Below are 25,542 nucleotides of genomic sequence, written 5' to 3' on the forward strand. Positions count from 1 at the left end.
TATATGTACTCTGCCTGCTCAATACTATTACCGAGTCTCTGTAGACTGTTGACACAAGCCCATTGCCCTTGTAAAAGGATGCACTGGGTTTATCAGAGTCTATGCTGAATCCACTGAAACCAGCATAATCTCCCCTTGAAAGCTCACCATGCAACTCTCCAGCTTAATACTGATATTTGCTGCTCGCTCTTTACGTTTCAAAATTTGAAAATATACATATTTGAATTTGATGTTGAAGAGGGCTTATGGTGGCATTCTCAATGGCCCCTCTTTTGGCTGATGCAATTTCAAGATCTACATTGACAAGATATCTTCATCACAGATAATACTTCAAAAGCAAGATACTACCAAAATCAAGGCCTTTCCTTGAAGACGATCAACAAATTTGTGCAATGCACACCAAAATTGCTGGAGTTTCAAATTGTCAAATAAAATCACAATGCTGGAAAGCAGTCTATGCCATCATTGGAGATACATAAAGCAATTTTCTTCAGTTCCGAGTGGGAAAGTGACAAATTTGCAAATCGATGTGCCTGTCATCATTTGCATGGGCAAAAGTCATTAGCCTGCACTTATTGGGCTCCTGCATCACGCCAGCGTTCTCAGCGAGACTCCACTTATTAATGGCATTAATTGATGCGCTCAGTGGATCCACGCTTGCAAACTCTTGGCAACCCTGTATGTGTATATATGAAACATGTGACACTACTGCTTGATTCTATCCTAGAAAGTATGTTTTAATTTTGACAATGAGTCGCATAATGCGGGAATGGTGTGAATGTGAATGGCAAAAATAAAACCCTCGTCACTCTTTGTGAATGAGCAAGCCTACTTCATAGCCCGTGAAAAGCTTCAGCTTTCAGCTTCTCCAAAACTTCTGAATGGCTTCCTGCTGAGGTTTCATCCAATTTATTTTGCGAAGCTGGCGGGTCCAAAGTACCTGACGGTGAAGGTTCAGCAGCACCACATGGCAAGGAGTAGGCCAAAGAATTCGTCAAATGACTGTCGGAGGATTGATCGGTGGACACACCACGATTTAAAAATCGTGTGATTAGTCCTCTTAAAAAGGAGGCCATAGTATTGGGTTCATGTTCATGGAAATACATGATACCCCCCATACAGAGACAGAAAAGCGCTACCTGCAAATAAAAAAAAACTAGCATCAGCCCTCTATGCTTAAGTTAATGATGAATATAATGTATAAAACATCAAAACATTGACCAACTGACGTGCTCCTCAAGGACGCTTACCTCCGCATGCTTAATATCTGGCAGTAAATGCCTATTTACCAAAATATACCATAACGAGTCAGCTGCACGTGGAAGAACATATAAAGCCAGCTCTGCTCTTCGGCTCTTTTTTTCAAGAAGAAGAGAAAGAGCTGCTATAGCACCCCCAAACCAGTACACCAATTTATGGTCCTTGATGGAAACTTTCCTGTGCAAACATATATAACCCTGTCCAATGTAAAATAAGGGAAATAAGGTTCACATCAATTTATGGATAACAAACCACATGTAGAAACCTATACAGAATCCATACTTGATATACTGCTACAAAAACCGAAAGGAAGCATGTGGAACGGACAGCTCCCCTAAAGGCAGTCCAGAATGTATGCATAGGAGCTTGCATAAACTGCAATACAAAAGCGGGTTGCACATGCTTTATATATGACACACATAAAAGAGGTCAAAATTAGCTGCATTCTGTTGCATAAACGGAAAATACCTTCTGCAAATTCAAAACAACAAATGGGACAAAGGTGAGGGACATATATAGTGGGAATGTCTTCTTGAAAGCGGAGCGTGCTGCATTACTAGTCTGTGCCATGCAAGAAGTTGTGCCAGCGTGAAGTCCTGAGCAGGGAATAAGACGACAATTTGGATCCAGCTCAATTTTTGCATTTGTCTTTCTTGACACAAAAGCTGATAAAGCTGCAACATCCACTAGTTCTCCTCTGCAACTTTCACGAACCGCCTTTAGCACAGGCTTTGCTATTGGCCCTGTTCTAGAAATAAACTCGAAATATGACTCGGGTAAAGTCTCCGGTCGCATAACAAATGCATACATAACCTGGAAAACATGAAAAAGAACCTAAGCAGAAATCCCTTGCAGCTTTGTCCATGGGAAGGAAGTACTCGAAGTTTCTTTCACCTGAGCACAGGCCAGAGAGAATAACAGCGTATCTCCATGCTGCCAATGACTTCCCCAAAAGTGAAACTTGTTTTTAGCTTTTGCTGAATTGTACACACACTAAACAACAAATACGTTGTCAACACGTCTCAAACCATAACCAACCTATGTAATGCCACTGAAATTTCTTTGAACTATCGTCTTGATACCTGGGCAAGCCGTGCAAGAAGATATAAAGCGAATGTTCGCCTCCTGCTGGGGTCATCCAAAGCCAGTATGGAAAGGCCAGCAACACAGCCTGCAAAGAATCTTTGGGTACAATCCAAACAAAATCACGAAAAGACTTTGCACATATAATCAACTTTTGCAAAAACATGGTATGACAATTTTCTTACTCATTCAAGGGAGTTTCTTTCTTCCTGAGCCTTCGCAAAACACAGCGCATTCCATGATAGCAGCCAGTGAAGCCGCCAAATAGTAGACCAATCCGGCATGCTTCTTCCCTTACAATCAAATCTTTCTCTGACAACAAAAGCTGACAAAGAACAAAAATAATAATAATGAGACGGAATGTAAGACTACCCGTAAAACAGGCGTAACTTTTCATACCAGGCTAAAACGAGCTTAAAAGTCTAACGAGACAGCATAGAAGACTACCAGCAAATAATCGACATTTACAACCATGAATCTTTTAAGCTTACGATTAATTGTCATGTCTTTGGTCCTTAGGACTTGAATGATACTAAACCCACAACTGCAAAGCACTCACTCCTCTTTGAGAAAGGAAGCTAACCTTGTTAACTTTGATACCTCTGCACATTTCATGTTTTAAATAGGGCATCAGGATATTGGAGAAACTCCAAAAAAGGTGATAAATTTTACTGAGGATCCTCAGTCCTTCAAGGCTTTGGCTACAGAAGCAGCAGGAATCTGAGGAATCTTAAGGTGGAGCATGACGTTAATATGGGTAATATCTGCCAAACGGAAGCACCAAAAGCGGAGAAAGACTCGTAAGAGCAAGAAGAACAAGAAGAACAAGAACAACAAGAGGGACAAACGATGCAAGAAGAGCAAATCCCGTAAAGGATCTCGGAAACATAGAAAACAATTTGACAGGAAAGACCAAAGACTTTAAAGAGGGCAGGCAAGCACTCAAATTTGATACCGTTTCGGGATATAAAGATACCCATTGAGCACTTGCCTTCATACAACAATTTGACATTGCCAAACACTCTTAACGTACCATCACATCTACATGTCTCTGGACATGCTTCATCGACTTCCAGAGCCAGTTTTCCCCTTCTTCCTAGATAGAAGTGTCTAGAATCCTAGGAGGATTAGTATCGGCAATTTTGTGAGCCTGTGTTCCCAGGACCTGCATGTCCGGACGAGTTTATTAGATTAGGTCTTCCAATTTTGGAACCTTCTTGCATAAATGGTTTGTACACGCGGTTTGACAGATGTTATTACACTAGGTGGGCTTCTAGCATGACGTGCATATAGTTCCAAATCCAACGAGCCATTCCCCGCATTGATCGGATTCCCGAGTGGGCAAATGTGCGATAATTTCACCCATTAATTGACCCCTCGGTCCAGTTTATTAATAAATCATTTTTATGATTTATTTTGTTGGGTCTGGTGCACAGTTTGCCATACCTAGCCCTTAGCAGATTTATAAGTCAAAAATTGGGACTATAAAGGGAGCAGTAGACCCCTCATTGGAGCAAGTTTCTAGAACCAGCCCTAGCATTTTGTACAACTCAGCCCTTGGCGTTTTCAGCCAGATCTGCCAGCGTTTTGGTTTTCCAGCCCTAGCACCTGCAGATACCAGCAACTCCAGCCAGCATTTTTGGTTTTCAGCCTTAGCGCTGCAGTGCCCAGCAGATCAGCCAGCGTTTTTCAGATTTCAGCCCCTCGGCAATTCCCTCGCCGGCATCGAGTGCTTCATTGCTGTCCATCATCGGAATCGTCAAAATCTGCGTTTTCAGCCCTTCATTCCTCTCACATCGGGAGCGCAATTCAGCCACAGATCTACCTCTGGTGGCCATCCGCAATCCCACATCAGAAAGGATCCAAAGATGCATCAAATCAGCCCCGGAGGTGCCTCGTCTTGAGGAGTTACTGCAACGACAGTCATCATTCAAGTCAGTAGAGTCTGCACTTGAGGTATTGCATGTGTACGTTCCATTTACGCAATCAAAAGCAAATACCACATCTCAGCAACGGTGTGGGGGGGCCCTTGAGAGGGTTCGTCACGACTTGATCCAGCTAGACACCAAGAGTACATGGATAGACCCGCCCCAAGAGTTGGGCACGAAGATGGCTTTCTATAGAGAGTATCTTCTCCACCTCACAGGAGATGGATTTGTGATTCGACCCAGCTACATGGACACACATATGTCCCATGGTTTGCGTTGTGCCATTGGTCAGATACGCACATCCTCACATCAGCTCGAGATTGAGACTGGTAGATTCAGAGGATACCAGCAGACAGCAGGTTATGCCGCTTATGCCAAATAGAGCTAGAGACAGAGTTACATTACATACGTCATTGCACAGTGTACTATGAGATATGGGGCCGTTTCCACTGCCTATTCAGAGAGGGTTTTCGGTCCTTTATCTAGGGTCATGAGTTATGAGGATCAGAAATGTCTTGGACTATATCTACTTGAGTTACACAGACATAGAGACTTTACCGGGGAGAGCTAGAGAGAGACAGTCCCAGAGACAGATTACAGATTTCTTTCCACTAGATATGGGACAGCCAGAGGAGCACCCACCACCGTAGAGCTCGGCCCAGACTCACTCGACCACTACTGGCACTCTTATCGACTGAGCATTGGAGCTACGGAGATCCAAACGACCACGACTGAGAGAGGAACTACACAGCATAGACGGAGACTACAGCAGAGGATTCGAGCTATACTCTCTCGACACTCAGAATGCAGATGAGGATGGATCCTCACCATTTCTCCACCCCCCATTCTGTCATTGTTTCACATTCCCATAGTTCCAGCTTGTAGCAGAAGTATTTTGTTCTAGTTTCTTTTGTACCCAGACATGCTATCAAATTCACTATTCTGTAACAAATTGGTCTCATAGGTCATTATGGCCTTTTGAAGACGTTAATATAACATTCTATTTCATCATCTCTCTCTCTCTCTCTCTCTCTCTCTCTCTCTCTCTCTCTCTCTCTCTCTCTCTCTCTCTCTCTCTCTCTCTCTCTCTCTCTCTCTCTCCCCACACACACACACACACACACACCTCTACCGCACTCTCTCATTCCCTCTCTTCAGGGAAAGGAAAACAGAACCATTATTCAAGATAAAAGGAATCACTAACGCAAGGAAACGAAGTCAAAGTTACAGGAATGGGAACGGGGGGGCTCCGGAACGTTTCGAGAACGGGGGGGTTAGAAGATGAACGGGGGCCAAAACGGAACCTAAAATATGCTTAAATTCAATTGGATTCAACCTATATGTTAGTAGAGAGCCACACACCCTGTCACAAACAGAAGCGCATAACAATATAAAATATACTCGGATAAATAGAATTTATCACTTAATACTGAAGCCAAAGGATATAGATAGAAATAAATAGAGAGAGAGGGAGTGAGAACATCGACACAGTACTGGGAACCAAAAGATGGGTTGGTCCCCCCCCTTAAAGAGAATCCTTTATTAGAGAGAATCTTTTTACAAGCACAAGAACCGAAGAAAACCCCTCCGTTCTAATTCTCTGACTCGATGGTCGTTCCTTCCCGTAAGGGAAATCCGAGAGACGAGCTCTCAATCCTTTTTCCGTCTGTACTCGGAGTCGAGACTCCGCAAACAATTTCCGAATTCCGTTCCTGGAATTCCAAAGCGTAGGCCAAAGCCTTCTCGCTTCTCCTTCGCGATGAAGTACCTGCAAGCACACACACAAACACGCGACAACAATTATATGGTGAATCCACAATAGATACCTGTCACTCTTGCGCGAGAAAAGCGACTTCCGTGCTTCGTAGTCTCGCGATCTCTTGCGTTATCTGGCGGCAGAGTCTTCTCTTGCTGACGTTGGTAAGCCCTCTTTCAGTGAGGGCATGTGGTGCTTTTATAGCTCCTTGGCCACGGCACGAATAGCTGCTCGCGTAGAGATCGCGACCGTTTTCTTTATTTTTCTTTTTTCTTTTTTTTTGGTTCTACCCGAAATAGGGAGAGAGAATTCGCAGGCTGGTTTTGTTCCTTTATTTTCTAAGTGGCTGCCCACTTATTAAGTGGGCGGCCGGCATATTTTAAAATTGGTTTGAACCTTATAAGTTAAAAACAATGCCTTTCACAACACTTCCCAGGCGTCCCTGGATGCAACCACATGCACGAATGCAATGCAAACATAGATTCCTCGAGGGAAAGCGTCAACTCTTCCCGAAAACTCGTTAAAATATTCCACTTTTTAAGAAAAGCTTCTCAGAACCCATCTTTATTCTTGTGCTTGCATCTTTACACGTATTCCTCTTTCCAGTTCGGATTTCCTCTCGACTATGGATATCCCCTTTCCGATGCACCCATCACCCACCTTGTGACGCATCAGGAATACCCATCACCTAGTCCTTTCCTACCGAACTTACGGTGTTAGGGAATAAAGGCCTAAGTGCCTTGTACTTATTAACTTATAAGTTAGAAGACTTATAAGTGAGGGGGCCCAAGTGTGAATGGCCCCCTAGTCACTTACTCATATACTCAAAGGTCAAGCCCAAAATTGAATAATCGTGACTTTTCCCAGATTTCTACGAGCGTTCTCTCTCTCTCTCACGTTTTCTCTCTGCGTGAGCTTCTTCTGCGCCACTCTCCTCTTCTCCTTCACTCTCATTGCATAGAGTAGCAAGTGGGCTCTCTCTCCTGCTCCCCCACACATGGTATCAGAGCTTTAGGGTTTCCAAGAGAGCCATTTTCGCAACACAGATCAGAATTCTGTTCTTGCTCGCTGCGGGAAGAATATTCAACCGTTTTCGATCAACTCTGTCGCGAAGGGATCCTCTCACTGTGTAGAATCGACCTCCGGTGACAGTTTCCCCAAAATTAGGGTTTCAAAAACTGGCGAACAGCAGCCTATTTCTGCTGAAATTGACCAATTTCAGGGTCAATTTGATGCAATTTCATTAGGGCAAGTCTCACAGGTCAATCTTACAGGTGTTTCCACCAACGAGGCTCTGAAAATTCAGCAAAACAGGTGTTTACAGGTCTGATTTTTGCCCCAAAACAGGGAATTTCAGCAAGCAAATGATGTATACACCTTGTGGAAACCTTTGGTAAGGGTTTGGCAGTGAATGTACGCCGTTTTGGGGTGATTTCGCGTGAAATTTGCTCGCTGTTTTTCTGTAACAGCAAGCTGTTTTTTGCCCGATTACGCACATTTGGGCGTGTTTAGGTCGACAAAACAGGGTTTCAGTGTTTGCAATCACTCAGAATGGCTTCTAGCAGTGAAAGTGGCAATTTGTTGCACATTCGCAAGCTTGAAGGTGCCCATAACTTTGCTATATGGAAGAAGCAATGTTATAATGTGATGTTGCAGAAGAAACAGGCGAAACCTATTAAGTTACAGGGTGTGAAACCGGTTGATATGGAGGTTGAAGAATGGAAAGAAGTGGACGAGTTGGCTCGCTCCACAATCATGCTTTCGGTGTCTGACAATTTACTCTTCAATGTAGAGAATGAGTAGACAGCATGGGGCATGTGGAAGCGTTTAGACGAGTTGTATGCACAGCAGAGTGCTGCCAGTAAAGTGTATTGGCTTAAGAAGCTTATGGATCTCCGCATGAAGGAGGGCACGCACATGTCAGTGCACCTCAATGAATTCAATTCTATTTTCAGCCAACTGACAGAGCTGAAATTCACGATTGATGAGGAGTTCAAAGCTACTTTTCTGCTATGCACATTGCCCGAGAGTTGGGATGTATTCCGGACAGCTCTTAGTAACTCAAGTGCGTCACTTAAGTATGCAGATGTAGAGAGTTCTCTCTTGATGGAAGAGATGAACAGGAAGAACACCACAGGTGGGTCTTCTAATGCATTGCACTTGAGAGGCAGGTCTCAACAGAGGGAGAAATCTGACAGTAAGGACAGGGCACGCAGCAAATCTCGTAGGAAAGATGTTGTGTGTCATCATTGTGGAAAGAAAGGGCATTATAAACGGGAATGCTATGAGTGGAAGAAAGAGAAGAACAAGGGTGCTGAAACTGATGCAAAGGACAAGGCAAATGCCAAGAAGAGCACTGTGTTGATTGAGGAAATCAATGTTGCTAGTAGTTGTGACAGTGACAGCAGCACTGATGTACTCAATGCCTCTTCTGTGGATGCACATACCCTTGCTATGGGTTCTGATGTGGACATGCATACTTGGATTCTTGATTCAGATGCCTCCTTTCATGTAACACCTCATAGGGATTGGTTTACACAGTACTCAGGTGAGGTGCAGGGCACTGTTTATTTGGGAGATAACTATGCATGTGACATTGCAGGTATTGGCAGTGTCCAGTTTTCCTTTGCTGATGGTATGACTTTTGTTTTGCACAAAGTGCGCCATGTGCCACAACTCAAGAAGAGTTTGATTAGTACAGGGCAGCTAGATGATGCAGGCTATCACACCACTTTTGGTGATAGCAAGTGGAAAATTTGTAAAGGGGCCCGGATTGTAGCCAAGGGTTGTAAATCGGACACTTTGTATCCTTTGCATGTATCTAGTGTGCGTGACCATGTTGTCGCCGTAACCGAGCAGCCAAGTGTTTCTTTGTGGCATGGCCGATTGGGACACATGAGTAAAAGAGGAATGGAAACTCTGTCTCGTTGTGGTTATTTGCCGTGTTTGAGGTATGCTGATTTTTCTCATTGTGAGCACTGTATTTATGGTAAGCACAGTCAAACACCGCACAAAAGGTCTCTTTCTTTGAAGTCTGACAGGTTAGACTTAGTGCATTCCGATGTATGTGAAATGCCACAGTTGTCCTTAGGGGGAAAGAAATATTTTGTCTCGTTTATCGATGATGCTACACGTAAGGTGTGGGTGTATCCAATACGTGCTAAAAGCGATGTTTTGGATACTTTCAAGAAGTTTCTTGCGTTTGTTGAGAATCAAACTGACAAGAAGCTTAGGTCTTTGCGCTCAGACAATGGGGGGGAGTATGTATCAAAAGCATTTATTGACTTTTGTGCTACTAAAGGTATTAAAAGAGAGCTCACGGCTCCTTTTAATCCCTCTCAGAATGGAGTTGCAGAGAGGTTGAACCGGACTATCCAAGAGAAAGTTCGGAGTATGCTGTCACATGCTGCATTACCTCATGGTTTTTGGGCAGAAGCTGTGCAAACAGCTATTCACTTGATTAATCGCTCACCTAGCAAGGCTTTGGGTGGAAAGGTGCCTGAGGAGGTGTGGTCTGGCAGGCCACCCTCATATGCACATTTAAGAGTGTTTGGTTGTGAGGCCTATGTTCACATCCGGAGTGAACTGCGCACCAAACTAGAACCAAAGTCTCATAAATGCATTTTCCTAGGATATGGTGAGGATGGTGAAATGGGGTATAGATTATGGGATCCCGCATTACGGAAAATCATACGCAGCAATGATGTCATTTTCAATGAGAATTGCATGCACAAACAGCCCACAAAGGTGGAGGAAGTGCGCCGGGTTGTTTTTCGTGAAGATGTTACATATGGACAACCAAGAGGGCCCAATGTTCAGCAGCCTTTACATGCTGAAAATGGTGCTGAAAATCAGCCATTAGCTGCTGAAAATCAGCCCCAACAAGTTGCCATTGATGCACCACAGGTAGGGGAACAGGTTGATGCTCCTAGACCGCCCGTTGTTGCGATGCAACCGGCTGAACAGCCTGCTGTTTTTGATGGTTTACAGGCTGAAAATCCACCTGTTATGGATCATTGGGTGCGTAGGTCTACTCGGGTGACAAGGCCCCCCGATAGATATGAACCGTCTTTGGACTATGTCATGCTTACTGATTGTGGTGAGCCGTCTTGCTATAAAGAGGGTATGCAATGGGAAGACAGTAAGAAATGGTTCAAAGCAATGGTTTCGGAAATGCAGTCTTTGGAGAAAAACCATACATGGGACTTGGTTGATTTGCCTAAAGGGCATAAGGCTCTGCCATGTAAATGGGTTTACAAGACCAAGGTCACATCTGATGCTTCTTCTAAGTACAAAGCACGTTTGGTTGCTAAAGGGTACAAGCAAAAGTATGGTGTGGATTTTGATGAGATTTTTTCTCTTGTTGTAAAGCTTGCCACATTACGTCTTGTTTTAGGCCTGGTTGCTTCTGAAGATATGGAGTTAAAGCAAATGGATGTCAAAACAGCGTTTTTGCATGGCGATTTGCTTGAGATGATCTGTATGATGCAGCCAGAAGGTTTTGTGTCAAAGGGGCAAGAGAAGAAAGTATGTAGACTCTTAAAGAGCTTGTATGGTTTGAAACAGTCTCCCCGTGCATGGTATCACAAGTTTGATACATTCATGAGGTCTCAAGGATACAAAAGAAGTAATTCTGATCACTGTTTGTATATCAACACGGCAAGTGATGGATCTCTTCTATTGCTGATTTTGTATGTTGATGACATGCTTATTGCGGGTAAAAATGTCACGGAGTTGGATGCATTACAGCAAAGCTTAAAGAATCGCTTTGACATGAAGGATCTTGGTAATGCTAATCATATTTTGGGTATACGTATCTCTCGAGATAGACTCAACAGGCGTCTGTATCTATCTCAACGAGATTATGTTAATAAGGTGCTACATCGTTTTCATATGGATGGGGGAAAGGCACTTGGCACTCCGCTGCCTCCATATGTAAAACTGACTGCACATGACTGTCCAAACACAGATGATATGCGGGCTGAAATGGCCAAGATTCCTTATGCATCAGCCGTTGGCAGTTTGATGTATGCTATGGTTGCTACACGTCCGGACATTGCATTTGCGGTGGGAGTGGTAAGCAGGTACATGAGCAATCCTGGGAAAAAGCATTGGGAAGCAGTGAAGTGTATCTTGAGATACTTGAAAGGCACTAAAGACTTGTGCATTTGTTTTGGGAAGAGTGAGACATCTGTGCATGGCTTTACAGATGCAGATTTCGCTGGACATCCAGATTGCAGGAAGTCTACCTCTGGATATGTGTTTACATTCACAGGAGGTGCAGTTTCTTGGATTTCTAGACTGGAAAAATGTGTTGCTTTGTCTACCACTGAGGCTGAGTATGTGGCTGCCACTGAGGCATGCAAAGAAGCTTTGTGGCTCATGCGTTTGGTAGAAGAGCTTGGCATTAAGTCACCGGTTCCTGTGCTACACTGTGATAGTCAGAGTGCTATTATGCTTGCAAGGAATCCTGTTTTTCATGCCAAGACAAAGCACATAGAGGTGAAGTATCATTTTATCAGAAGTGTGCTTGATGACAAGAGCATTACACTTGTCAAGGTGCATACAGATGACAATCCTGCAGATCTTTTGACCAAGAGTCTTCCAGTAAAGCGGTTTGCATATTGCCGTCAGATGATGGGTGTTGGATGAGTAAGTGCATGATCAGCTGATGTATCATAGTTAGTTGATTCTTTGATCTCCCAAGGTACATTGCCTTTAGGTGGGAGGTTGTTAGGGAATAAAGGCCTCAGTGCCTTGTATTTATTAACTTATAAGTTAAAAGACTTATAAGTGAGGGGGCCCAAGTGTGAATGGCCCCCTAGTCACTTACTCATATACTCAAATATGAAGCCCAAAAGATATAGCGTGGCTTTTCCCAAAAATTCAACGAGCTCTCTCTCTCTCTCACATTCTTTCTCTGCGCAAGCTTCTTCTGCGCCACTCTCCCCTTCTCCTTCACTCTCATTGCATAGGACAGCAAGTGAGCTCTCTCTCCTGCTCCCCCACACTTCGACTACATTGTCAGGGGTAGTAGGACACGAGGACTTTTACATCATGCCTTTGGAAGAATGTGCGTTCTTTTGGAATCCCCTGGTACCACAAGAACGGTGTCATGGTCGATTACAGCCTACATGGCAAGAAAGGCAACATTGAAGAACAAGGGTAGAGATATCATTCTTGATGTAAAATTAAAGGGCAAGTCCGTCCCACTCATATTGGCTTTGATCGTTTCAAAATTAATGAAATCCAATCTTTTACTTTACTCGATCTACTTGAATGAGCTAAATGATAATAAAACATCAAATATGTTGGACCTAGAGAAGGAACAACAAGATTTTTTGCAAGCTAAAGCTGATTGTTTCTCTGAGGGTTTGCCTAGAGAGTTACCTTCTCAACGACCTGAAGATCACACGATTGATTCATTCCTAGCAGCACACCACCGAACCAGCCACCGTACAATGTAGGAAGAGACCATAATAAGGAAATTATGAACCAAGTGAAAGAGCTTCTAGAAAAGGGTCTAATTCAGCTCAGTACAACACCTCATTGTTGTTAAAGTTTAGGCATCTCAAGTGAACTCCCCAGTGTAAACCCAGTATTTATTTTGGCTTTTAGGGATTTATTTCACTTATTTGTCAAAGTCTCGGTAGGGCAATTTACTGAGGTTTCAATATAAGAAACCCTCAACCCCCATTGTATCATCATTTGTTATCTCATTGCCTTGGTTGATTGGTTCAATGCATCTCTCTCTCTCTCTCTCTCTCTCTCTCTCTCTCTCTCTCTCTCTCTCTCTCTCTCTCTCTCTCTCTCTCTCTCTCTCTCTCTCTCTGCTTTCTCACCTTAGTCTGCACGCTTCCGCATCGCCGACTTTGACATGGTATCAAAGCCTCATACGGCATAGACCTTGGTGGAGCGAGGCGTCCCGGAGAAGGAGAAGACGAAGAAGTACTCGCCCACAGATTTATGCCATGCTGGCTGCCTGCGTTTTTTATCACCTGCCGTTTTTTTCCACCTGCTGCCTTGCCCTCTTCTGGGCGTGGAAACCCACCTTGCTGCCTAGCGGTTTGAAAAAAAAACCTGCAACTGGTGTTTTTTTTCCTCTACAAAGACCAGCGTTTTAAAAATTTGCCCTGGCGTTTTTGAAGAAAACCAGCCTAGCGTTTTTGAAGGAAACCCACAGTTGGGAGACCCTGGAGAAGGGCATCAGAGGAGGAGTTTTTGTGCAGCAATTTTGGTGCGGCAAAGAGGGATCTGTTGGAGCAGCGTGGGAGCGGCAAAGGAGGGAAGAACTTGTGCGGCTTGGGATTTGTGCGGCCATATTTTGGAGTGCGAGACGGTACACACACCAGGAGTTCGCAACTTCACGATGGCTCCCCCTTGCTCGAGCACCAACGACAAATTGAACGACAACAACTACGCTCATTGGAATTTGATTATGCGGCTTTGGTTTACTCGGAAAGGTTTATGGGATATTGTCGCCGGCGTCCCACGAGGGATTCCAACAACAGGTACACCCGCCTTCAAGATGAAGAGCACCTCCAATTGTGTGTCAATTGGGATGTGTCCAATGTGAAGGCGATGCCGGCCATTGCAGAATTTCTTACAAAGGACTTATCTCCAATCATTCAGACCTTGAAGCCTACCAGCGAAATGTGGTTCAAGCTTGTCGGAATGTTTGATCGAGATTCCACAATGCGAGCAATCACCCTTCTTGGACAGTTATTTCCCTAAGGACGTTCCATGCAATCATTTCTTATGAAAATTAAATTTTTGCATGATCAACTGGCAACTATGAAGAGTGCACTTACCAATACCCAGTTAGCTACTTTGGTCCTTACAAAGTTGCCTACAAAGTATGAAACGGTAGCTAGAACCCTACGGCTACAAGTCACGAAGGAAAAGCTGGAATTTGATGATCTCAGCTCCTTTCTCATTGAGGAGGAAGCCGTGTTGGTTACTCAAGTCAAAATTCGGATTTCTGAGACAGTGGACACACATGGAGAGGCACATGCTGCTTCGAATTCCAAAAAAAGGACAAAGTACCGTTGTTACAAGTGCGGAAAGCGAGGTCATTTGGCCAAGGATTGCAGATCCAAAGGCAAAGACAGATTCTGCAAAGGACAAAGGTAAAAGCAAGTGACACGAGGACAACAATGACAATGACTTAGGGAAGGACAGCAAAGAGGGTGCTAGTGTGGTGACAACCACATTGGCACGGATTCCCGCCTTCTAGTCATATGCAGATCGGTGTCACCACTAGCTTCAGCCAGAGAGAGGCTTGTGAGTGGCAAAGAGGGGTAGACAGTGCTCCCTATGATTGATTTGGACAGTTGTGTAGGAGTTCAAGTTATTGGTGTCTAGACCTGTAGACCGGAGTTCAAGGCACATGCATCTCACACTATGGATAGGCGCGCCAATTCATTGTTGTTGATCGGATCATGGATAGGATGTGTTCCAGAGTTCATTATCTTGGAGTGTTATATTTTGGACATGATATGTTCTCAATTCACAAATGAGGATTATTGGACGTAGTCTTGTCTACAGTTCAGATTTTCTACAAGGCAACCGATGCTCAAGATGGCATTTCTTTCAGGTACAAAGTTGAGAAGAGCAACACCGAGGTGTATCCAATAGTCTGCAGCTGCTAGGGTGTCCATGGTAGCTTCTTCATCAACTTGGTTTCACTATTGATGTCCACTATGAGCTGCAAAGAGGGTGTTAAAGTTTAGGCATCTCAAGTGAACTGCCCAGTGTGAACCCAGTATCTATTTTGGCTTTTAGATATTTATTTCACTTATTTGTCAAAGTCTGGGTAGGGCAATTCACTGAGGTTTCTATATAAGAAACCCTCAACCCCCATTGTATCATCATCTGTTATCTCATTGCCTTGGTCAGTGCATCTCTCTCTCTCTCTCTCTCTCTCTCTCTCTCTCTCTCTCTCTCTCTCTCTCTCTCTCTCTCTCTCTCTGGTCTACACGCTTCCGCATAGCCAACTTTGACAATTGCCCATCAATGTTGCTTGTATTAAAGAAAGATGGATCTTGAGACTTGAAGAATGTGCATTGACTACAGAGCTCTCAATAAAATCACCATCGTATAGTGAATTCACAATCAGTACATGTTGCCCCAAGTGCAAAAAAACCAACTTCGCATATTGGCTTCACACGATCACTTGTAGATTCTCAGCGGAGGTGCTCCTTACTGCTAGCGCTGGTGAAATTGGGGAGCTGAGAGAGTGTGGATTGCTTTTATAAGCACCAATACCCGGCACGAATAGCCGGTGCGACGACGGCCAGAATAGCTGCAGGAGGTAGCTTCAGAGATGGAGGCTGGCGACAGTTCTGGCGTGAGAGAGAGAGAGAGAGAGAGCATCGTGATTCTCAGCCTGATAGCCAGCACTAGTTATTATTTTGGAAGCCTTGCTATATTTTACATGGGGTGCTCACTTATTAAGTCGACAGCTGGTCACTTTTTTTTTAAAAATGTGAACGTGGACAAAATTCGATAAAACTTAGTGAGCTGAAAATTAATGCTACACAGACCCTCCAAGCGTCCCCGGATGCAATTCTCAAGCACAGATGCAATGCAAACACATATTCCTCGTGGGAAAGCATCTCCTCTTCTCGGAAAGCACTTAAAAACATTCCGCTTTTTATGAAAAGCTTCTCAGAACCCATCTTTATCCTTGTGCTTGTGTCTTTACGCATATTCCTTTTCCCAGTTCGGAGTTCCTGCGTCACAAACTTCTGACGTGTCAAGCCACTGAAGAACGGAGCCAACCTGCAGATCCCATTCGAGGGGCCTAAACCCTAAGAAGAACCAGCAACATAAGAAGTCTAACCAACTTGCAAAGTCTTGTCGAGAGGCCTATTTTTAAAGACGAGTTCCCACCAACTTACAGGACCCAATCCAATGGGGCCCAAGGAACCTAAATCCATTAAAATAAAGCGGGACCCACACACACACACACATACGCAAAGACTTGCGTGGAGCTTGATCACGTGGCAGGCGAATATGGAATTCCGTATTTTACGCTGACTTGCTAACATGGCAGCCTGTACAGATTTCCGCGTTTCACACTAACTGTGTTGACGTGGTAGCCTGTACGGATTTCCATGGCTGATTTTCAGCACCAGCTTTTGGGCCAAATGCTTTTGAGTTTCAAGCTTTTCATGTAACTGCTTTTCATAGGCCAAGGGCCTTTAAATATGTGCAGAGGGCTCAATCTCTGCCACTCTTCCGGGTGAAGGTGCAGAGCACGAGTGCCAACATTGTACTGAGTTCAAGCAATATAAAGAAATATCGAAAGGGGCGCCAAGATTTGGGGCAAGTGCTCTCTCGAGGTAGAACTCCGCCACTCCCCGTCTCATGTGCCGTGCACACTCTCTCTCTCTCTTTCAGTTCAATGTTATTTAAAGTGCTAAAAGTGTTCAGTCTATTCTTTTCCATTGGCACGTGGTGTCCGTCTTCTTACATTCCTCGTCTTCCATGAGGGTGGTATCAGAGCTTCAGGCATGTGCTTTTCTGAAAGCATGCCGGTTCTACCAAAGAGCAGGCAGAGCAAGATGGCACTTCCAAGTTTCACAGAGAAATTTATTGAAGAATTTTTGTGGCCCGACCCCGGACTTATTAGTGACTCCCACCCTTACTTCATCACGCATCGGGCGCGCTCCCATCGTCACCGCTCTGTCTTACAGGGCATAAGCCATAAAGATCACTTGCAGAGAAGAATCAACTTTTATTTCTAGCTGCCGTTTTTCTCAGAGACAGTGCCATGCAGTGGGTGGGTGTCTATAGCTACCAAGCCACACACTCCAAGAACTTGGCAAGCTTTCAAGAAAATCTTGCCCGAAGTTATATGGTGTCACGTGCACATCTAACCCTATGTGCATGTGGAAAAGCTATTCCTACTACTAGGGTTTAGGTAGCCTAGAAAGTGTTCTCGCACCCTTGTCAGCTTGTACGCAGGTCGTGTGTCACAAGTCCGGCACAACGTGCCAATAAAAAAGAACAGACTAAACAAACTTTTAGCACTTCAACAACAACTGAATTGAAAGAGAGAGAGAGAGAGAGAGAGAGAGAGAGAGAGAGAGCGCATGCGACACGGAGTGGCGGAATTCCACCCCAGAGAGTATTGGCCCCAAACCTTGGTGCCCCTTTCGGTATTTCTTTATATTGCATCAACACGGTACAAGCCGGTACTCTACACTCTGCACCTTCTCCAAGAAGCATGCCAAAGAATGAGCCCATGGCCTCATATTTAAAGGCCCTAGGCCCAAAAGCAGTTTACATGAAAAGCCTTCAAACTCAAAAGCATCTGGTCCAAAAGCGATGCCCAAAAGCTACCAACGTAAATCACAGATCCGTAGAACTGCCACGTCAGAAGTTAGCGCAAAACACGGAAATCCGTACAATCTGCCACATCATCGTGTCAGTACAAAATCAGAAAATCCGTACAATCTGCCACATCAACAGGCAAGTGCGAACTGCGGAAATCTGTTGTTGCTTCTATTATTGCTTCTACTTCTTCTTCTTCTATTGCTTCTACTTCTTCTAGGGTTTAGGCCCTTCAACCGGTAGCTCCGTTCTTCAGTGGGTCGACACATCAACAGTTTGTGACATCCCCCCTTCTTGAAAGAGAGTAATCATCCGCGATTACAGCAGATCTGCAAAACAACTCAAGTTAGCTCAAAAATTTCCGAGGGTCATTCCGAGGGACAACCAGTTTGCTCTTTTTTGTTAAGGAGTTGGCTTCCTCCTTTCGTCCAGATCGAAACTCTTGATATTCTGACGTAGTAAAATTAGCCATCACACCCAGACTGCACTGATCTTCCGCGGGTGTCTTGATGCACTAAAATTACATAACCAGGAAATCTCATCCAATTAGAAATATTGAGTGGTTGGCACATCACAATGCAACACAAATGCTCACATATGCATGTTACAAGACATAGAAACATAAAGTCGCCGATGAACACTCCCCCCGCAAATAACCATCCAGGTCCGGACCATGAGCTGTTCAACGACTCCCTCATCACTCCTCCCGCAAATAACCTAAAAAGGTCCAGGCCATGAGATATAGAGGCCTTTTACAACCAAACGCCCCCCAGACCGCAGCCTGCCTCGTTTGGAGGTGCTGAGAGTAACTACTGCTCAAACTTCTTAATACTTCCCCGCAAATAACCATCCATGTCCGGGCCATGAGTAATAACAACAATACTCCCCCCGTAGATAACCACAAGGGTCCGGGCCATGAATGAAAACAACACTTTCAAACATTTCAATACTCCCCCCGCAAATAACCACAAGGGTCCGGGCCATGAGTATGAACAAGCATTCTCAAACATCATTTCTCAATACTCCACCCGGGAGTAAAATTACCAATATTTAAAACTTGTATTAAAACCAGAGTCAGACAATTCAAATCGGCACCAAGACAGGTTTAAAACAGTTACCATCCATTTCAAACAAATTCCAAACAGGATCACCAAACAAGTTCCAAATTGAACTCAAACTTAAAAAGCAATCTCGACATCAGTCGAGCTTGAAAAGTCGACTGATTTCCCATCCTAAAACCTGCACCAAAAATTAGGGTTAGATTCCTGCCATAAGGTCGTAGCCGACCACAGCATAGTCCATCAGCTCTTGGACAGATAGTCTTCCTCTGGCGGCGATGGTAGTCCCAAGACATAGCAATCACACCAGACCTCCAAGGTTTTTAGCTCAAAAAGAGACACCTACTGAGAGATGTCAAGAAATATCAAGTTATAATCTGCTAGGGTTTCCATGGCAAGCATTTCAGATACCCAACTCTGCCAGAAGTTGCACTCCGAAGGAAGATGTTAGAAACCATACAACTTCGGGCAAAAATGTTCTTGAAAGCTTGCCAAGTCCTTGGAGTGTGCAGCTTGGTAGCTATAGACATCAACATCTGCATGGCACTGCTTTTGAGAAATACAGTGACTCAAAAGAAATCTTGGATTCTTCTCTTGCAAGTGATATTTTTGGCTTATGCCATTATCCATACAAGACATGAGAGCACGCCCGATACGCGATGTATGAAGGGTGGGAGTGGCTAATAAGTCCAGGGTCGAGATCCGAAGATACTTCAAATAAAATTCCAATAGTCTCTATCTGCTTTTTTGTAGGACCGGTATGCTTTCAGAAAAGCACACACCTAATGCTCTGATACCACTGTCACAAGTCCGGCACCATGTGCCAATAGAAAAGAACAGAATGAACAAACTTTTAGCACTTCAACAACAACTGAATTGAGAGAGAGAGAGAGAGAGAGAGAGAGCACACGCGACACGAAGTGGCCGAATGCCACCCTAGAGAGTATTGGCCCCAAACCTTGGCGCCCCTTTCTGTATTTCTTTATATTGCATCAACATAATACAAGCAGATACTCCAAAGTCTGCACCTTCTCTAGGAAACATGCCAAAGAATGAGCCCATGGCCTCATATTTAAAGGCCCAAGGCCCAAAAGCACTTTACATGAAAAGCCTTCAAACTCAAAAGCATTTCGTTCAAAAGCAATGCCCAAAAACTGCCAATGTAAATCACAGAAATTTGTACAACTGCCACGTCAGCAGTCAACGCAAAACACGAAAATCCGAACGATCTGCCACGTCATCATGTCAGTGCAAAATCAAGAAATCTGTACAATCTGCCACATCAACACGCCAGCGTGAATTGCGAAAATCTGCTACTGCTTCTTCTGTTGCTTCTGCTTCTTCTAGGGTTTAGGCCCCTCAGCTGGTAGCTCCGTTCTTCAATGGGTCAACACATCAGCAGTTTGTGACATCGTGCATGTCCAGGCACTTAAGAGTAGCTGTATACCCTCTGATTGCACAATCCACGATCATTAGCATCAGTACCCAGTACCAAGCATGAGCACTTTCCACCGCACGAACCCAGTTTTTCGATCGCGCGAGGGAACCACCTCTTATAAGTCATTTAATTAATAAGTGACTTGTCATTTTTCCAGAATCGTGGAGCTTCATCTGGTACTGCTCGACCCAAATTTACGCACGTATATATGTGACCCAGGGGGCACTAGCAAGAGGCAGAAGAAGTAGAGACACAAGGAGGGAAAGCACCCAGTAGACCGCCAGCACCCTCAAGCTCTCCAGCATTTTCTCCAGAAGCAAAAGCCTAGCGCTTTTGCCAGTAGAAATCAGCGTTTTCAACATGAAGAAAAACGCCAACAAGATCAGCGTTTTTCAGCCCCCAAGATCAGCGTTTTCAGATCAGCCCTTAGCCTCGCCGTGGCGCCATTTTCCCGAACCATGTCCTCGCCGGAATCCACTAACGCCATCAGATTCAGCCAGCATTTTCAGAATTCAGCCATCAGTATTTTTTACCTTGGAAATCAAGAGCTCCAATTTGGAATGAGAAAACTCATTGCCCCTCAGATTGTCCCTCAGAATATCCCTCGGAATGACTCGGAAATTTTTGAGCTAAGGCCCCTCGACCGGGATCTATAGGTTGGCTCCGTTCTTCAGTCGCAAGACATGTCAGCAATTTGTGACATCCCCCCTTCTTGAAAGAAAATAATCGTCCGCGATTACAACATACTTGCAAAACAACTAGCAAAAGAAGTTTTACCAACTTGCAAAGTCTTGTCGGATGGCCTATTTTTTTAGACAAGTTCCCACCAACTTACGGAACCCCGTCCAATGGGGGCCACGGGCCCTAAATCCATTAAAATAAAGCCCCCCCCCCCCCCCCCCCCCCCCCCCCCCCAAAACACACACACACACACACAAAGACTTGCGTGGAGCCTGATGACATGGCAAGCCGGTACGGAATTCCGTATTTTGCGTTGACTTGTTGACGTGGCAATCTGTACCCATTTGTGCATTTCACGCTAACTGTGCTAACATGGCAAGATGTTTTTGAGTTTCAAGCTTTTCAATAACTGCTTTTCATAGGCCAAGGGCCTTTAAATATGTGCAGAGGGCTCAGTCTTTGGCACTATTCCGCGTGAAGGTGCAGAGCGCGAGTACCGGCATTGTACTGATCAAGCAATATAAAGAAATACCCAAAGGGGCGCCAAGGTTTGGGGCCAATGCTCTCGAGGTGGAACTCCGCCACTCCCTGTCTCGTATTCCATGCACTCCCTCTCTCTTTCAGTTCAGTGTTATTTGAAGTGCTAAGAGTGTTCGGGCTGTCCACAGCGGGTAGCACAAATCTGCGAGAAGGAGCTATTACAAAGTGGCACCAAACAGACTTTACAAAGTTCACCGATCGCCAAAGTTTGAGATACTTCTTGTTCCAGAAACAGCTTTCGGATAAGCAAATGAGATGGGCAAACATTTTGTCGCAGTTTCATTTTCAAATAGTCCACATACGGGAAAGAAGAATTTGGTGGCAGACGCATTGTCTCAAAAACCCTAGCTATCGGCTATTTTGACAATACACCATCTGAACTTCGAGGATATGATTGATAGGTATGCCACAAAGCCAAATTTCGTAGACATCTTGACTGGTTGCAAATTGGGGAGACAGCTGCAGCCTGTGCTCTAAAGGAAGGTTATTGAATGCGATAGACAATGCTATGTGTCTCAGGGGTTGAGCAACAAGGTCTTGAGAGAGTGCCATAATCCATCTCTTGTTGGGCATAGAGGCATCAAAAGCACCTTGAAAGGTGTGGAAAAATATTTCTATTGGCCAAGGCTCAACTTGGGAGAGCATAGCAATGAACTTTATTTATGTTCTTCCAAAGACCCAAAGTGGGCATGATGGCATTTGAACAATCATAGACCGGTTCACTAAACGGCTCACTTCCTTCTAGTAGATGTTTGTCCCACAAATTTTTAGATTACATGGTATGCCTGTGATACCACTAATAGACTTGGGCCCCCCAGGCCGAAGATCGACTACAACACACGAGAGAAACTCCAACATAACTTGAATAGAGAGAGAGAGAGAGAGAGAGAGAGTAGGCACGGCACGGTGTAGTTCTGCGTCTAGACACACTGGCCCCAAAGACAAGCGTCCCTTCTCAATATTTCTTTATTAATATGCTTCACAAAGTACAATGTCTGAGGGTCCTCCTCTTAGTGCTCCCCAAGCAAATATGAGCATAAGTGAGGCCCTACGCACACTTACAAAGGCCCTTGGCCAAACTCAAAAGCACTTACATGAAAAGCTCATTTCTTAAAGTTCCTAGCTCCAAAAGCTAGCATCCCCATAGCAAGTCCGTACGTTGTCCGTACATTGTTGCCACGTCATCATCCGTCCGCAATATGCGCCACAAATCACTGTTGCCACAGCATCACCCGTCCGTATGCTACTACCACGTCATCATTCGTCCGCAATATATACAACAAATCAAGGGCGTTCGTACAACCTGCCGCGCCAGCATCTGCGACACAATTTTGGCATTCGATTGATTTTACTAAAGGTTTAGGCAACGTGTCAAGCCACTGAAGGCTTGGCAAGTTAGAGATCTCTCAGCCTAACCCTAGCCGACATGCAGATCCCGACCCACGGACCTAAATCCTAAGAGAAGAAGCAGAAGAAGCAACAGAAGAACTTTTACCAACTTGCAAAGTCTTGTCGAGTGGCCTATTTTTTAAGACCACGTTTTACGCTGGTTGCTATACAGATTTTCCTGAAATTGCCTTGGCTACTTTTTGGAGACCAGGTGCTTTTAGGACTGGATGCTTTTCATGTATTGCTTTTGGATAGGCCCAAGGCCTTTAAATATATGGCAAGGGCTCATTACCTAGCACTCTTCCAGACGAAGGTGCAGATAGGTGACGTCGCCATTGTATTGAGTTCAAGCAATATAAAGAAATAATGAAAGGGACGCTAGGGTTTGGGGCCAGTGCTCTCTTGGGGTGGAACTCCACCACTCCGCGTCTCGTTTGTGTCATGCACTCTCTCAGTTCAGTTGTTTTGAAGTGTCTAAAGTTGTCTCGTATATTCTTTTCCGTTGGCAGGTGGTGCCCTCCCGTTACACCTCGGCCAGGTCCTCGTAAGTTGGGAGGGTTAGGTTTTTAATTCCTAACCCCTTTGAGCCCCTCAGCAAGAACCTGTAAATTGAGACAACTTTTTCTACTTCATTTCCTTAGGGTTTAGGCCTCTTATGTCCTTACTCTTGTCCTCTAGGCCATGCCACGTCATCACTTTGTGACAAGGCCTAAATATAGATCTTACGGGATTTAGTTTAGCAATTTTGTGAGTGTTCATCACAAGACCTACATGCCCCCAAGCAATCTGTTAGACTACGTTTTCAAATTTCGAAACCCTCTTGCATAAATGGTTTCTAAGCATGTTTGATAGGTGGTGTTATACTTCGATGGGCATCTAACAGAAGTGGTATGTAGCATAGGGTTAGGAGAACATGTTGGCATGTCAAATGCATCACCGAATGCGGAATATGGCTAACACAGTGCCAGAAACTCGCCATGTGCACACTGCACTTACTAGGCGTGTCACTTTGTCATTACCACATCACCTGGAGGAACCTCTCTCTCTTAGAAGTAGCCACATCTAGGTCATTCATTGAAAACAATCTTGTGGTATGCATGGAGTTCAACACCAATGTTTGACAGGCGGGGTTATACTTCGATGGGCATCTAACAGAAGTAGTACGTAGCATAGGGTTAGGAGAACATGTTGGGGTCAAATGCATCACCGGTTGTGGAATATGGCTGACATAGTGCCAAAAACTCGTCGTGTGCACATCGCACTTACTGGGCGTGTCACTTTGTCATTACCACATGACCTAGAGGAATCTCTATCTCTCAAAAGTAGGCATATCTAGGTCATTCGTTGAAAACAATATTGTGGTATGCATGGCGTTCAACACCGATGTCTCACCTAAAGCAGAAGGGGATGTGACGTGCACATGGCTCTATGTACTAAGTGGACATGCTTCTACTACGTCTTCGGAACCAAGGCTTGTCTATAGATCCTAGGAAATTTAGTTCATGAATTTTGTGAGCCTGTTTGTAAGAGGGGCATGCCCGGACCAACCCAATAAATTAGGTTTTCCACTTTTGGAACCCTCTTGCATAAATGGTTTGTAAAGGGTTTGACGAGTGTCGTTACGCTTCGGTGGGCATCCATCAACACCAGCATGTAGCTTAGGGTTAGAAGAACGTGTCGGTCAACTTCCCATGTCAAATGCATCACCGGTTAATGAGATACGGCTGAAATAGTGCCAGAAACTCAAAGTGTGCAAATCGCACTTACTAGGTGGCAGTTGAGGTGCTGGTGGTAACTGATCTACAGAGTTCAAGTTAGTAAATCCACTATATAGCACCCTTACCTCCTCACCTCTTCTCATAGGCTGGGCACCATCTACAAACACTCTCCAGTGTTTTGTCAAGATCCACCATCTATAGCATGCTCGGGGTAGGATGCAATCTTAGCTAGATAACCCTTGCATATGATCTACAGTCTGTTCTTCTTTTTCTCGTTTCGTTCGTGATACATATAGATGTACAGGGACACCATTGTACATTGAATTGTCTCATAGGACAATACGGGCTTTCCTAACTTCGAAATGGTTAAACAAGCTACAACAAGGTTGACAACAATGCAGACAACATAAAGATCGAGTTAAAAACAAAATCATGCCAGTATGTTACTTTGAGGAGATCAATAACCGCATATTGGTTTATGATGGCAATGGGTTGCCCTTGAAGCCAGTATGTTTTCCTCATCCACGTTGGGGATAGCACAGCATAGAATTGGGCAAAGAAGGGTACCTTGAGGTCAAGAATTGAGCGATAAGACTTGTTCTTGGCAAGCTTGAATGCTCGGAGAAGGACACCAATACCTACACGAACACCGTATGCAAGAAGGAAGCTCTGGCAAAGGCTACCGATGGAGTTAGCGATGCAGGAATCGAAATGCTGGCAAAGTGGGTGCCGGCTACTGAAGAAGGAGCTGTACCAATCCTCTTTAGAAGCATGATTTGTGTGCAAATCTTCGATTGCTGCTCGCAAGCTGGCCTCAGCTTCGCGCAGACGCTTCAAAGCTGCCTCTTTCTCTCTGGAAGCAAGCGCTGCTCTTTGTTGGGCAGATTGGCTCTGCAGTGTACTCTTTCTTGGCGCCGTCATGGTAGTGCAAATGACACCTGATTCCAAAATCTTCTCATTGAGAAAGATGGCTTCCTCTACGCCCCACGACAAGCGCCCGAAGAAGGGAGGGAAAAAAACGAGGAAGACGAGGACAGACAGGGCCAGAAAAAGACCTTTAAAATTGTGAATTGAGCGAGGAGATAGATATTGCAAACGTCGAGGGTTATATTGACAGACTTGCAAAATTGCAAGTAAAAGTAATTTCAGTCTCTCAAGAAACTAGTCGTGCTTGGTTGGCCTTGTCGGATTTCAAGAATGGGATATTAATAAGGGGAAATTACCAAAATACCCCTCTAATTTGAGGAAATTCCCAAAATACCCCTCAAATTTCAAAAATTCCCAAAACACCCTTGTATCTATTTTGGTTGGAATGTTTAAGATTTTCTAATCTTCATTCATTTTTGACAAT

The 25,542-nt window shown here is 44.5% G+C and overlaps 1 protein-coding gene across 1 annotated transcript; it reads right to left on the reverse strand.

Annotated features, from left to right (window-relative positions):
* Window positions 1-393: 393 nt before the first annotated feature.
* Window positions 394-25,274, reverse strand: LOC147432668 (Mitochondrial import inner membrane translocase subunit Tim17/Tim22/Tim23 family protein). Its single transcript, XM_086492513.1, has 8 exons — window positions 24,759-25,274; window positions 2,529-2,668; window positions 2,343-2,442; window positions 2,155-2,253; window positions 1,729-2,073; window positions 1,543-1,635; window positions 1,251-1,457; window positions 394-1,139 (listed from the first exon to the last, which is right to left on the reverse strand). Exons 1-8 carry the CDS (start codon window positions 25,110-25,112, stop codon window positions 834-836), a joined length of 1,644 nt encoding a protein of 547 aa, XP_086348639.1. The 5' UTR covers window positions 25,113-25,274; the 3' UTR covers window positions 394-833.
* Between the last annotated feature and the right edge of the window lie 268 nt (window positions 25,275-25,542).

The sequence above is a fragment of the Adiantum capillus-veneris genome, chromosome 20 (assembly GCF_014529385.1).
Source record: "Adiantum capillus-veneris isolate H3 chromosome 20, ASM1452938v2, whole genome shotgun sequence".
Taxonomy (NCBI): Eukaryota; Viridiplantae; Streptophyta; class Polypodiopsida; order Polypodiales; family Pteridaceae; genus Adiantum; species Adiantum capillus-veneris.